General features: G+C 44.4%; 1 protein-coding gene across 1 annotated transcript; it reads left to right on the forward strand.

Annotated features, from left to right (window-relative positions):
* Window positions 1-307: 307 nt before the first annotated feature.
* On the forward strand, window positions 308-11658 carry ZNF563 (zinc finger protein 563). The gene is made up of 4 exons (XM_023188750.1): window positions 308-465; window positions 7222-7348; window positions 8594-8654; window positions 10419-11658. Exons 1-4 carry the CDS (start codon window positions 463-465, stop codon window positions 11656-11658), a joined length of 1431 nt encoding a protein of 476 aa, XP_023044518.1. The 5' UTR covers window positions 308-462.
* The last annotated feature ends 945 nt before the right edge of the window (window positions 11659-12603 follow it).

Genomic DNA, 12603 nt, shown 5'->3' on the forward strand with positions numbered 1-12603 from the left:
AACACTTGTGACTCCTTCTCCAGGAGGAAAAGGCAGTAAGGGCCCGCTGAGTACGGGCAGGTAATTCTGCATAAATGCAAATATTCCCTGGAAGGGATCATTATACAGCTCTGGGAGGAAGCCTGCCCTGTCAAGGGCTGTGCCTGGAACTCGTTCATCCTGCTCTACTCAGCACTGCGTGATCGCTTCTTCTGTCACTCAGTGCCCAAGGGGCTGGACCTGGAGCCCTATCCAATCAGAGCCATGGGGCGAGGTCGTAGGAATTGTCAATCAGGCGCGCGGCTGGGAAGAGGGTGCAAGGTTCAAAGAGCCCGCGGTGTCTTCTCCACGCCCCTGCGCTCAGCTTTAGCCTCGGTCACTGAGAGACGCCCTGGAAAGTCTGTGGCGGCCTCTGTCACACTGGGACCCCCACTGGCAGCGGGAAGCAGAGGGAGTACCCTGGAACATCCCGGAAGCCGGGAAATGGTGCGTGTGCGGGGTCAAGTGTCCCAAAAGTGGGGAAGGGCTGGTTGGAACCGTCCAGAATCGGCCGCGTTGAAACCTGGGCCTCCCCCCCCTCCCCCCGTCAGCTCCGGGGTCTGGGACCCGAGTCCCTCTGGCGCAGCTCTGCTCTGCAGGGTGAGGCTGGGCCGGCAGCCGGGACCCCGGGCGTCCTGTCCGGTCCCTGCGCGGCGACTGCGGTCCGGACCTCGGAGCCCTCTCTGGGCATCTCTGCGCCCGGAGCCCCACTTCTCCCCAAGATTGGGGGAGGGTCATGGAAAGGTCATGGGGGGAATCCCCACTCGTGTGTGGGGTTCGTGCGTGGGAGGAGCTGTGATCTGTGGGATCCTCAGTCTCTGTTTTCTTGCCAAAGGGGACCGGTTTCCCTCTGAGTCTTCAAAGGTTTGGGAAGGCAGGTGTCTAATGCCTTATCTTGTCTCCTCACCCTAACTCCTGGGGCTGGCAGTAAATCCCTAGATTTCCAGATTTCGCCCTGCATTTCATAAAGCTGATTCCTCTCTGTCACAGGGGAACGACTGCTATCTGGGCCGGTAATGCTGGGATAAAAGAATTTTTACCGAGACAGTTGTAGGTAGAGTAATATTAGCGAAAGTAGGAAAATCCATCGCAAGGGAGGCCATGGGAAGCCTGCAGGAGAGAAACCGAGGCTTGTGGGCGATTTTATAGAATGGAACTTAGACTGATTGATAGCGCCAAGGCAGCAGGGAGCTTAACTTGCATTCCTCTGTCAGCCCCGGTGTTTGATAAATTGAGGCGTTTGATGGTGAGCAGGAAGTCTGTGAATTAAGTGCGTTATCTGGGCAAGAAGGCCATGTCTTGGGCCATATGTCTTGGGCCATAAAGAAAGTTAGATATGTACAGGAGTTCCAGACCAGCCTGGCCAAGATGACGAAACCCCTTCTCTAGTAAAAATACAAAAATTAGCTGCAAGTGGTGGCACATGCCTGTAATCCCAGCTACTCGAGAGGCTGAGGCAGGAGAATCGCTTGAACCCATGAGGCGGCAGTTGCAGTGAACTGAGATCGTGCCACTGCACTCCAGTCTGGGTGACAGAGGGAGACTCCGTCTCAAAAAAAAAGAAAAAAAAAAAAAGAAAAAAGACAAAGTTAGACCTGTAACTTACCTGCATTCTCTTTTGTTTAAATTCTCTGGACATGAAGATAGACAGATTTATAGCTTATTTGCTTTATCTTTCTGCTTTCCCCTGTTCCCCTTAGCCTTTCCCTAATTAAGATTTTAACAACCTTTTCCCCTGTTCCCCTTAACCTTTTCCCTAATTAAGACTCCACACTGTCCTCAGTTCACAGCAACATAATGAACTCTTTGTCCCCTAGGCTGTATTTCAAACAAATGCAGTATTTTAACTGTCATTTTTTCCCTCCAGGTAGCAATATATGACTCTTTTTTAGAAGATACGATTTTTGTTTGTGAATATTTCATATGTGAGGATGCAAAGAATAGCCACCTGTCAGGTGGTTTAACCACTCCGCTGTAAAAACGAACAAGAAAAATGTCTGCGCCTCTCCTCCTTTTATCTTCCCTGGGCACAGGCACCTTATCTCAATGTGTCTGGGTTGAGGTTCCCCTTTGGAAACCACCGGCTGATGAGTCCTGAGCCCACACTATCTTCTCCTGGTGCTGGCTTTGATAACTGCCCGGGACTGGCACCAAGTGGATACAGCAGCCTTGTCTTGGAGGGTAGTGAATATCAGCCCCTGGGTCACTCCTCCTGGAGGACAGCCTGAGATGCAGGGCTGGGGCCTCCCAGGGGAAGAGTGGGATCCCCTGTGGTGGGAGGATTCCCCTGGTATCCTCTTGTAAAAAATTAAGCCCTGGGATACTCAATTTTCTCACCCCAAGCCCAGTTTTCATTTCTTAGAGACATGGCTGGTCAGACACTCAGTTGCTGGTATTGAGGGGGTAAAATCGAAATCATTCCCATCCTTTGAATTCTTTTAGACTAGTGAAGCAAGAAAAACTATCCGAAAGGTCAAGGATATCTTACCCCAGTGACGTGGTGCAAGAGCCTGAGAATACACAGTGTGGTGTCTGGTGGTTGGGGGTGGGGAGTAGTCACTGAGCACTTCAATGAGCAGCTTGGGGCTGGGGGATGTCCCAGGTGACAGGAGGACCTGACCTAACCCTTGAATGAGACTTGTCTGTGTTCCAGTCAGCACTGCCCCTCCCTGGGGTTGTCAACCTTGAAAAGATTTGTTCACTCATTTCTGTTCAGTTTTTTCTTAACTGTAAAATGCATTCTATCATTAGAGATTGATAGAGAAGATAAGATGTTCCTAAAGGGACAAGAGAGAGTTGGATTTCAGAAAACAAATTATATAGATCTAGTCGTATATGCCTTTAAAAAATTCTTGTTTACTTTTCTGTCATACTACACAGAGCCTGTATAGCAAGTTTCCCAGGTCTGTTTTGTTGTTGTTGTTGTTGTTGTTTAGTTTTTTAATTGGATTATCTCAAATAGAATTTCAGGGTTTAGCAGAGAAAATGCTACCAGGAAAAATAAATTGGAAAAAACTTTCTTCCATGATGACTACAGAAAAATGAATACTGTCTCAAGGCTCTTAAAATACTTTTTCTGGTATTAGAAAGGTAGAACCACATTCAAAATGGAAGCTGAGGTAATAGAGCGAATAAAAATTCATGAAAATAAGCAGATCTGTAATTAGTTGATTATTGTATATGGAGGTGTTAGGCAGAAGATTGATTATTCTCCTGGAGTTAAGAATTTGTCCCTGTTCTTTGGGTTGAAGTGGCTGTCATTTGTATCACTGTCTGGCAATACCTGCTGTGCCATAGTTTCTCATACCTTAAATAGATGCTCTTGTGGCCGGGCGCGGTGGCTCAAGCCTGTAATCCCAGCACTTTGGGAGGCCGAGACGGGTGGATCACGAGGTCAGGAGATCGAGATCATCCTGACGAACACGGTGAAACCCCGTCTCTACTAAAAAATACAAAAAAACTAGCCGGGCGACGTGGCGGGTGCCTGTAGTCCCAGCTACTCCGGAGGCTGAGGCAGGAGAATGGCATGAACCTGGGAGGCGGAGCTTGCGGTGAGCTGAGATCCGGCCACTGCACTCCAGCCCCGGCGACAGAGCGAGACTCCGTCTCAAAAAAAAAAAAAAAAAAAAATAGATGCTCTTGTTCCAGAATTTGCCGTTTTCCATTGGACTTTGTACCCATCACTTTGCTAACACCATACTCTCCTGATTACTGTAGACTTCAAAACCTTGATGTGTGGTAGAGAAAGGGCTTCCCTGTCTTAATTACATAGGGTTGCTATACTAGATTGCCATAAACTGCATGCCTTAAACAACATTTGTTCATTTATCAAAGGGGTAGAGGCTGGGAATCCAAGTTCAAGTAGGTCATATCTCTGGTTAGGGCCCGCTTCCAGGTTTAAAGATGGCAATCTTCCCCTTGTGTCCTTACATAGTGGAGATACGTCTGTAATGTCTGTCTGTTTTCAACTAGGGCAATGTTGGCCTTATAACATCAATTAGAAAGTATTACCTCTGTGCCGGGCGTGGTGGCTCACACCTGTAATCCTAGCACTTTGGGAGACTGAGGTGGATGGATCACCTGAGGTCAGGAGTTCAAGACCAGCCTGGCCAACATGGGGAAGCCCTGTCTCTACTATGCCCTGTCTCTGGGCATAGTGACAGGTGCCTGTAATCCCAGCTACTCTGGAGGCTGAGGTAGGAGAATTATTTGAACCTGGGAGGCAGAGGTTGCAGTGAGCCAAGATCGCGCCATTGCACTCCAGCCTGGGCAACAAGAGCAAAACTCAGTCTCAAAAAATAAAAATAAAAAGAAAGTATTTCCTACCTCTGCTTCTGTTTTCTGGAAGACATTGTAGAGAATTGGTATCATTTCTTCCATAAGTATTTGCCATAAATCACCAGTGGAACCATCCTTGCCTGTTCCTTTTTCTTGGGATATTTATCATTTATTGATTCAATTTCTTCAATAGATGTAGGCCTATTCATATTACTTGGTGTTACTTTTATGAGTTTTGGTAGATTGTATCTTTTATGAAATTGGTCCATTCCATGTAATTTATCAAAAATGTGGCCATTCAGTTGTTTCTAATATTTCATGGTGCTCTTAATGTCCATAGGGTTAGTAGTGATGGCCTCTCTTTTTTCTATGTTAACTTTGCTGTGGGCTTATCAATTTTACAGATCTTTTCAGTGAATCATCTGTTGGTTTGTTGATGTTTGTTTTGTTTTTTTGAAATGAAGTCTTGCTCTGTCGCCCAGGCTGGAGTGCAGTGGCGTCATCTCGGCTCACTGCAACCTCCGCTTCCTGGGTTCAAGCGTTTCTCCTGCCTCAGCTACTGGGTTACAGGCATGCGCCACCAAGCGTGCCTAATTTTTATATTTTCAGAGGACGGGGTTTCACTATGTTGGCCAGACTGGTCTCAAACTCCTGACCACATGATCTGCCCACCTTGGCCTTCCAAAGTGCTGGGATTACAGGCATGAGCCACCGCGCCTGGCCTTGATGTATGTCTTAATTACAATCTGTTGTCCCAAGTAGTTGCAGGCTATTTGTGTATTTTGCACCGTTTTTCAGCATTTCTTATGTTTGACCCTAACTGGATTCCATTGTAGATGAAATAGAAAAGAGAGCCTTGTTTCACACCTTCTGATCATCCCCAGAATGATTGGAAAATACAAAGACAATAATTTGTGAATAACATCTGATCTGCTTTCTCTAGAATAGTGACCAGAGTTCCACACTGGGATCTCAGGCTGCTGTCTTCAAGACTGGCACAGAGGTGGGGAGTGATTGGGCCAAGGACAAATAAAAGCTCCACTTTGTTTATCTCTTTGTTAATGGTATGGGGTGCTGAATATTATAGTTTCAAAATCCTTTATCTGTTTTTGAAAAACTGTCACTTTGTTGGTAAGAGGGTTTTTGTTTGTTTGTTTTTGAGACAGAGTTTTGCTCTTGTCAACCAGGCTGGAGTGCAATGGCGCAGTCTTGGCTCACCGCAACCTCCACCTCCCGGGTTCAAACAATTCTCCTGCCTCAGCCTCCCAAATAGCTGGGATTAGAGGCATGTGCCACCACACCCGGCTAATTTTGTATTTTTCGTAGACATGGGGTTTCTCCATGTTGGTCAGGCTGGTCTTGAACTCCTGACCTCAGGTGATCTGCCCACCTCGGCCACCCAAAGTGCTGGGATTACAGGTGTGAGCCACTGCGCCCAGCCAGTGAGAAGCTTTTTTTTTTTTTTTTAAATCATTTTTAGATGTTTGTGACTTCTATTAGATTTGGTAATGTAATTTTATTTATTTATTTTTTGAGACAGAATCTCACTATATTGCCCTTGCTGGAATGCAGTGGCTCAGTAATGGTTCACTACAGTCTTCATGTCCTGGGCTCAGGTGATCCTGCCACCTCAGCCTCCCCATTAACTGGGACTACAGGTATACCACCATGCCTGGCTAATTTTTTTTGTATTTTTTTTGAAGAGACAGGGTTTTGCCCTGTTGCCCAGGCTAGTCTCAAACTCCTGGGCTCAAATGGTCCATCTGCCCTGGCCTCTCAAAGTGCTGGGATTACAGGCATGAGCCATGGTGCCCAGCTGGTAGTGTAATTTTTAGTTATTTAGATCTGTTTTAGTTATTTAGGGAATCTTATAAATATTCATGAGAGATAACATTGAGTTCTTTTCTAATAATACAGTCTCTCATTGCCCTTCTTTCCTTCTCCTTTGACATTACCCAATAAGATGTTCAAAATCTTTCCACTGGGATGGTGAAATATCTTTTATTATTTGTCATGCTTAACTACATTTGATCTAGAGGAAACCAGTTACCAGCTTCCAGATTTTCTGTTAGTATAATCCCGGAGGATGTGTCAAATCCTCCAACTAACAAGTTGCAAAAAAACGTGATATTTTATCTACCAGGCTCTCTCATTAGAGACCCAGTGCCTATAGTATTTTTTGGTGGCTGGTTTAGTTTGTTTTTTGTTGCTTAAGAATAATCTGAACCTGGATAATTTATACGGAACAATATTTGTTTTTTACTGTTGTGGAGGCTGGGAAGTCCAAGGTTAAGCCTGGGCATCTGGGGAGAACCTTCTTGCTGGTGGGTACTCTGCAGAGTTCCTAGATGGCACAAGGCATTACATGGCAATGGCTGAAGTGCCTAACTCGGGTCTCTTCCATCTTATAAGGACACCGGTCCCTTTCCTGAGGTCATTTATTTATTCATTAAGCCATTGATCCATGAATAGATTAACTTATTCATGAGGTCTGAACCTTCAAGACTCAATCATCTTTTCAATTCCCACCTTTTATTACTCCCACTTTGCGGATTAACTTTCAACATGTGTTTTGGAGGGGACAACCATTCAAACTTAGCAGTGGCTGATCACAAACAGTTTATATACAATCAAGCCTGTTATTAGTTACACTGGTGTGGCACTCCCTAAATCCAGTTCCTAGACACCATAAAAGGTCCAACTTTGAGAATAAGAATTGTAAGGACATGTAGTCTCAGGACTGCTAATGGTAGCTGTCTTCTGCACAGTCAGTAGTAGGACTTTGTCAGTAGGACTTTGACAAGAACCGCAACCCACTACAGGAATAGACATTAGGGTGATCCAGGCAATAAGACTCATTTAACTCACCAAGAAGAGACCTGTTCCTATTTACCTGTTTGGTAAAGTAACTTTTTAATGTTTCAGGACACAGTGGCCTTTGAGGATGTGGCTGTGAACTTCACCCAGGAGGAATGGGCTTTGTTGGGTCCATCACAGAAGAATTTGTACAGATATGTGATGCAAGAAACCATCAGGAACCTGGACTGTATAAGTAAGGATGGTATCATGTCTTCACTTAATCAATTACAGACATTTGTTTCATGGTCATCAGTGCTGTTCAGTGATTTGAAATATGGAAAGGGCATGTGATGGACTCTTGAACAACACAGAATTCAGAGGTGACAGCTCTGAAAGAAGTATTTCCTCATATAATTTTTTGTCCACCACAGCTTAGGCAGCCATTGACCAGCAGCCTTATTGCTAACATAAGCAGTTGATTGGCTGGGCATGGTGGCTCACGCCTGTAATCCCAGCACATTGGGAGGCCAAGGCAGGCGGATCACGAGGTCAGGAGTTCGAGACCCGCCTGACCAACATGGTGAAACCCCGTCTCTACTAAAAATACAAAAGTTAGCCGGGCATAGTGGCATGTGCCTATAATCCCAGCTACTCAGGAGGCTGAGGCAGCAGAATCACTTGAGCCCGGGAGGCAGAGGTCGCAGTGAGCCGAGATCATGCCACTGCACTCCAGCCTGGGAGACACAGCGAGAATCCCTCTCAAAAAAATAAAAAAAATAAATAAAGTTGATTAATCCATATTAATCCATATATTGTAAGTCATGTATTACATAATATATTCTCACAATAAAGTGAGCTAGAGAAAGAAAATACTGATAAGAAAATCATAAAGAAGAGAAAGTATATTTACTATTCATTAAGTGGAGGTAGATGATTAAAAGGTCTTTATCCTCATCTTTACATTGAGAAGGCTAAGTAAGAGGAGGGATTGATCTTGGTGTCTTAGGGATAGCAGAAACTGAAGAAAATTCATATATAGGTGGAGCTGTGCAGTTCAAACATGTGTTGTTAAAGAATCAACTGTAAGGCTGGGTACAGTGGCTCATGTCTGTAATCCCAGCACTTTGGGAGGCCGAGGTGGGAAGATAACTTGAGGTCAGGAGTTTGAGATTAGCCTGGCCAACATGGTGAAACCCCATCTCCAATAAAAATACAAAAATTAGCTGGGTGTGGTGGCAGGCACCTGTAGTCCCAGCTACTCAGGAGGCTGAAGCAGGAGAATCGCTTGAACCTGGAAGGCAGAGGTTGCCGTGAGCTGAGATCGTGCCAGTGCACTCCAACCTGGGCAACAGAGTGAGACTCTGCCTCCACCCCCAAACTGTACAGAATTAACTGTAGTTTGATGAATGAATCATGTATGATTGCAGTATACGTAAAATCTTAGTGTTTTATATAATTTTATAATAATGTATAGTGATTTTCTGGATCTACCTTTTAGGAAACATATGGGAAGGCCAGAATACTGAAGATCAGAACAAAAATCCTAGGAGAAATCTAAGGTAATTTGCACTCACAGGAGAAAGTTATGTTTCTGAAGTGATTCTCAGAATGAAAGGAAATTTTAAAAACAAAATGAACAAGCCCAGCTTAAATTTATTTTTTATTTTTTAAAATTATTTTTATTATTAGCCGGGCGCGGTGGCTCAAGCCTGTAATCCCAGCACTTTGGGAGGCTGAGACGGGCGGATCACAAGGTCAGGAGATCGAGACCATCCTGGCTAACGCGGTGAAACCCCGACTCTACTAAAAATACAAAAAACTAGCCGGGCGAGGTGGTGGGCGTCTGTAGTCCCAGCTACTCGGGAGGCTGAGGCAGGAGAATGGCGGGAACCCGGGAGGCGGAGCTTGCAGTGAGCTGAGATCTGGCCACTGCACTCCAGCCTGGGCGACAGAGCGAGACTCTGTCTCAAAAAAAAAAAAAAAAAATTATTTTTATTATTATTTTTAGTCAGGGCCTTGCTTTGTTGCCCAGGCTGGAGTGCAGTGACATGATCTTGACTCACTGCAGCCTCAACCTCCCAGGTTCATGTGACCCTCCCACCAGAGCCTCCTGAGTAGCCAGGACTACACGTGCACACCACCACACCTGGTTAATTTTTGTATTTTTTGTAGAGACAGGGTTTTGGCATGTTTCCCAGGCTGGTCTTGAATTCCTGCGCTCAAGTAATCTGCCTGCCTTGGCCTCCCCAAATGCTAGGATTACAGGCGTAAGTCACTGCACCAGCCTAAATTTATTTAGTCTTTAAAAATTTCCTCCTAAAACATAGTCTAAGAATTTACATATGAGGCTGGACATGGTGGCTCATGCCTGTAATCTCAGCACTTTAGGAGGCTGAGGCGAGCAGATTACTTGAAGTCAGGAGTTTGAGACCAGCCTGGCCAACATAGCGAAACCCTTTCTCTACAAAAGTACAAAAGTTAGCTGATCATGGTGGTGTGCACCTTTAACCCCAGCTGCTTGGGAGGCTGAGGCAGGAGAATTGCATGAACATAGGAGGTGAAGGTTGCAGTGAGCCAAGATTGCACCATTGCACTCCAGCCGGTGACACAGCAAGACTCCGTCTCAAAAAAAAAAAAAAAAAAAATTAGCCAAGTGTGTTGGTGCACACCTATAATTCCAGCTACTCATGAAGCTGAAGTAGGTTGATCATTTGAGTTCAGGAGGTCAAGGCTACATGAACCATCATCCTGCTGCTGCACTCCAGCCTGGGTGACAGAGCAAGATCCTGTTTCAAAAAATAAATTAATTAATTAAAAGAAAAAAAAAAAAACAAAAGCCCTGCTGGTGTTGGGTTGTCTTGCATAGCATTCAGTTCATTCATGTTCAAACAGGGCTTGAAGCCTACACTTTGCATGGTAATGTTAAAAAGGTATATCTGACCAGGTGCAGTGACTCATGTCTGTAATCCCAGCACTTTGGGAGGCCAAGGCAGGTGGATCATGAGGTCAGGAGTTTGAGAACAGCCTGGTCAACATAGTGAAACCCCATCTCTACTAAAAATACAAAATTAGCTGGGCGTGGTGGCGTGCGCCTCTAATCCCAGCTACTTGGGAGGTTTAGGCAGGAGAATTGCTTGAACCCGGGAGGAAGAGGTTGCAGTGAGCCGAGATCATGCCACTGCACTCTAGCCTGGGTGACAGAGCAAGACTCCATCTCAGGGGAAAAAAAAAAAAAAAAAAGAAAAAGTACATCTGATACCTATTAATACACATAAAATCATTTAGAAACAACTATTTAGTAACGTACTTCTCATTTTTTATAGATGTCATATGGTAGAGAGATTCAGTGAAAGTAAAGACAGTGGTCAATGTGGAGAAACATTTAGCCTGATTCGAGGTAGTATTGTGAACAACAGCATTTGTCCTGGAGAAGATCCATGTCAAAGCACCGAGTGTGAAGAAGTCATAATGGGTCATTTATCCCTTAATAGCCACATCACAGTTAATGCTGGATACAAACCTTGTGAGTATCAGGAATATGGCGAGAAGCCACATACAGATAAACAACGTGGGAAAGCCTTCAGTTATCATCACTCCTTTCAGTCGCGTGGAAGGCCTCACACTGGAAAGAAACGCTATGAGTGTAAGGAATGTGGAAAAACCTTCAGTTCTCGTAGAAACCTTCGAAGACACATGGTAGTGCAAGGTGGAAACAGACCTTATAAATGTAAGTTGTGTGGGAAAGCTTTTTTTTGGCCCAGTTTATTGCGTATGCATGAAAGAACGCACACTGGAGAGAAACCGTATGAATGTAAGCACTGTTCTAAAGCCTTTCCTTTTTACAGTTCCTATCAAAGACATGAGAGAACGCACACTGGGGAGAAACCGTATGAATGTAAGCAGTGTTCTAAGGCCTTGCCTGATTCCAGTTCCTATATAAGACATGAAAGAACTCACACTGGAGAGAAACCCTATACATGTAAACAATGTGGGAAAGCCTTCAGTGTTTCCAGTTCCCTTCGAAGACATGAAACCACTCACAGTGCAGAGAAACCCTATGAGTGTAAGCAATGCGGGAAAGCATTTCATCATCTTGGAAGCTTTCAAATACACATGAAAAGGCACACTGGAGATCGACCTCATAAATGTAAGATATGTGGGAAAGGCTTTGATCGTCCTAGTTTAGTTCGATATCATGAACGAATTCACACAGGAGAGAAACCCTATGAATGCAAGCAGTGTGGGAAAGCATTATCTCATAGCTCAAGCTTTCGAAGACACATGATAATGCACACTGGAGGTGGACCTCATAAATGCAAGGTATGTGGGAAAGCCTTTGTTTATCCCAGTGTATGTCAAAGACACGAAAAGTCTCACAGTGGAGAGAAGCCCTATGAATGCAAGCAGTGTGGGAAAGCGTTATCTCATAGCTCAAGCTTTCGAAGACATATGGTAATGCATACAGGAGATGGGCCGAATAAATGCAAGGTATGTGGGAAAGCCTTTGTTTATCCCAGTGTATGTCAAAGACATGAAAAGACTCACTGGAGAGAAACAATATGAATGTAAACAATGATAAAGTCTTCTATATTTCCAGTTCCCTTTGACATCATGAATAAACTTACACTGGACAGAAACCCTATAAATGTAAATGTGGGAAAGCCTTTCATAATTTTTATTCCTTTCAAAATCATGAAACAACTCACACTGGAGAGATACTATATGAATGTAAGGAATGTGGGAAAGCAATCAATTCTTTTTAAATACCATTGTCAACATATAACAACTCACAGAGCAGAAAAACCCTGTAAGTGTAAAATATGTAGGGAAGCCATTCCCTTCGGTCATTTTGAAGCCTTCATTCATTTTGGTAACTTAAAAAAGTACATGAGGCTGAACACAGTGGCTCACGCCTGTAATCCCAGCACTTTGAGTGGGCAGATCGCTTGACCTCAGGAACTTGAGACTAGCCTGGGCAAAATGGTGAAACCCTGTCCCTACAAAAAATAGAAAAATTAGCAGATGTAGTGGTATGCACCTGTAGTCCCAGCTACTTGGGAGGCTGGGGTGGGAAGATCTCTTGAGCCCAAGGGGTGGGGGTAGCAGTGAGCCAAGACGCACTGCACTCCAGCCTGGGCAACAGAGCCAGACCCTGTCTCAAAAAAAAAAAGTACATGAAAGGATTCACTCTGGAGAGAAGTCATATGAATGTAAGAAATGTAGAAAAGCGTTGAATTCTCTCAGGTCCTTGCATAGACATAAAAGGACTCACTGGAGAGATACTCTATAAATGTGTGAAATGTAGGAAAATATTCTTTAATGTTATTTCATTTCAGATAGAAATAATTCTCATTGGAGATAAACCCTATGAATATAAACACATAGTAAAGCCTTAATTAGCCTCAATTTCTTTAAAATACAGTTATCCCCTAATATGTGTAGGAGATTGGTGCCACCACCCCCTGGGCATACCTAAATCCACACATGGCAAGTCCCTTTTTAAAAAAG

This window comes from Piliocolobus tephrosceles, chromosome 21, assembly GCF_002776525.5.
Source record: "Piliocolobus tephrosceles isolate RC106 chromosome 21, ASM277652v3, whole genome shotgun sequence".
In the NCBI taxonomy this organism is placed as follows: Eukaryota; Metazoa; Chordata; class Mammalia; order Primates; family Cercopithecidae; genus Piliocolobus; species Piliocolobus tephrosceles.

Coding starts and splice junctions, on each gene's coding strand:
- ZNF563 (XM_023188750.1), top strand. Junction 7,349..8,593: donor CAGGAACCTGGACTGTATAA/GTAAGGATGGTA, acceptor TCTACCTTTTAG/GAAACATATGGGAAGGCCAG. Junction 8,655..10,418: donor AATCCTAGGAGAAATCTAAG/GTAATTTGCACT, acceptor CATTTTTTATAG/ATGTCATATGGTAGAGAGAT.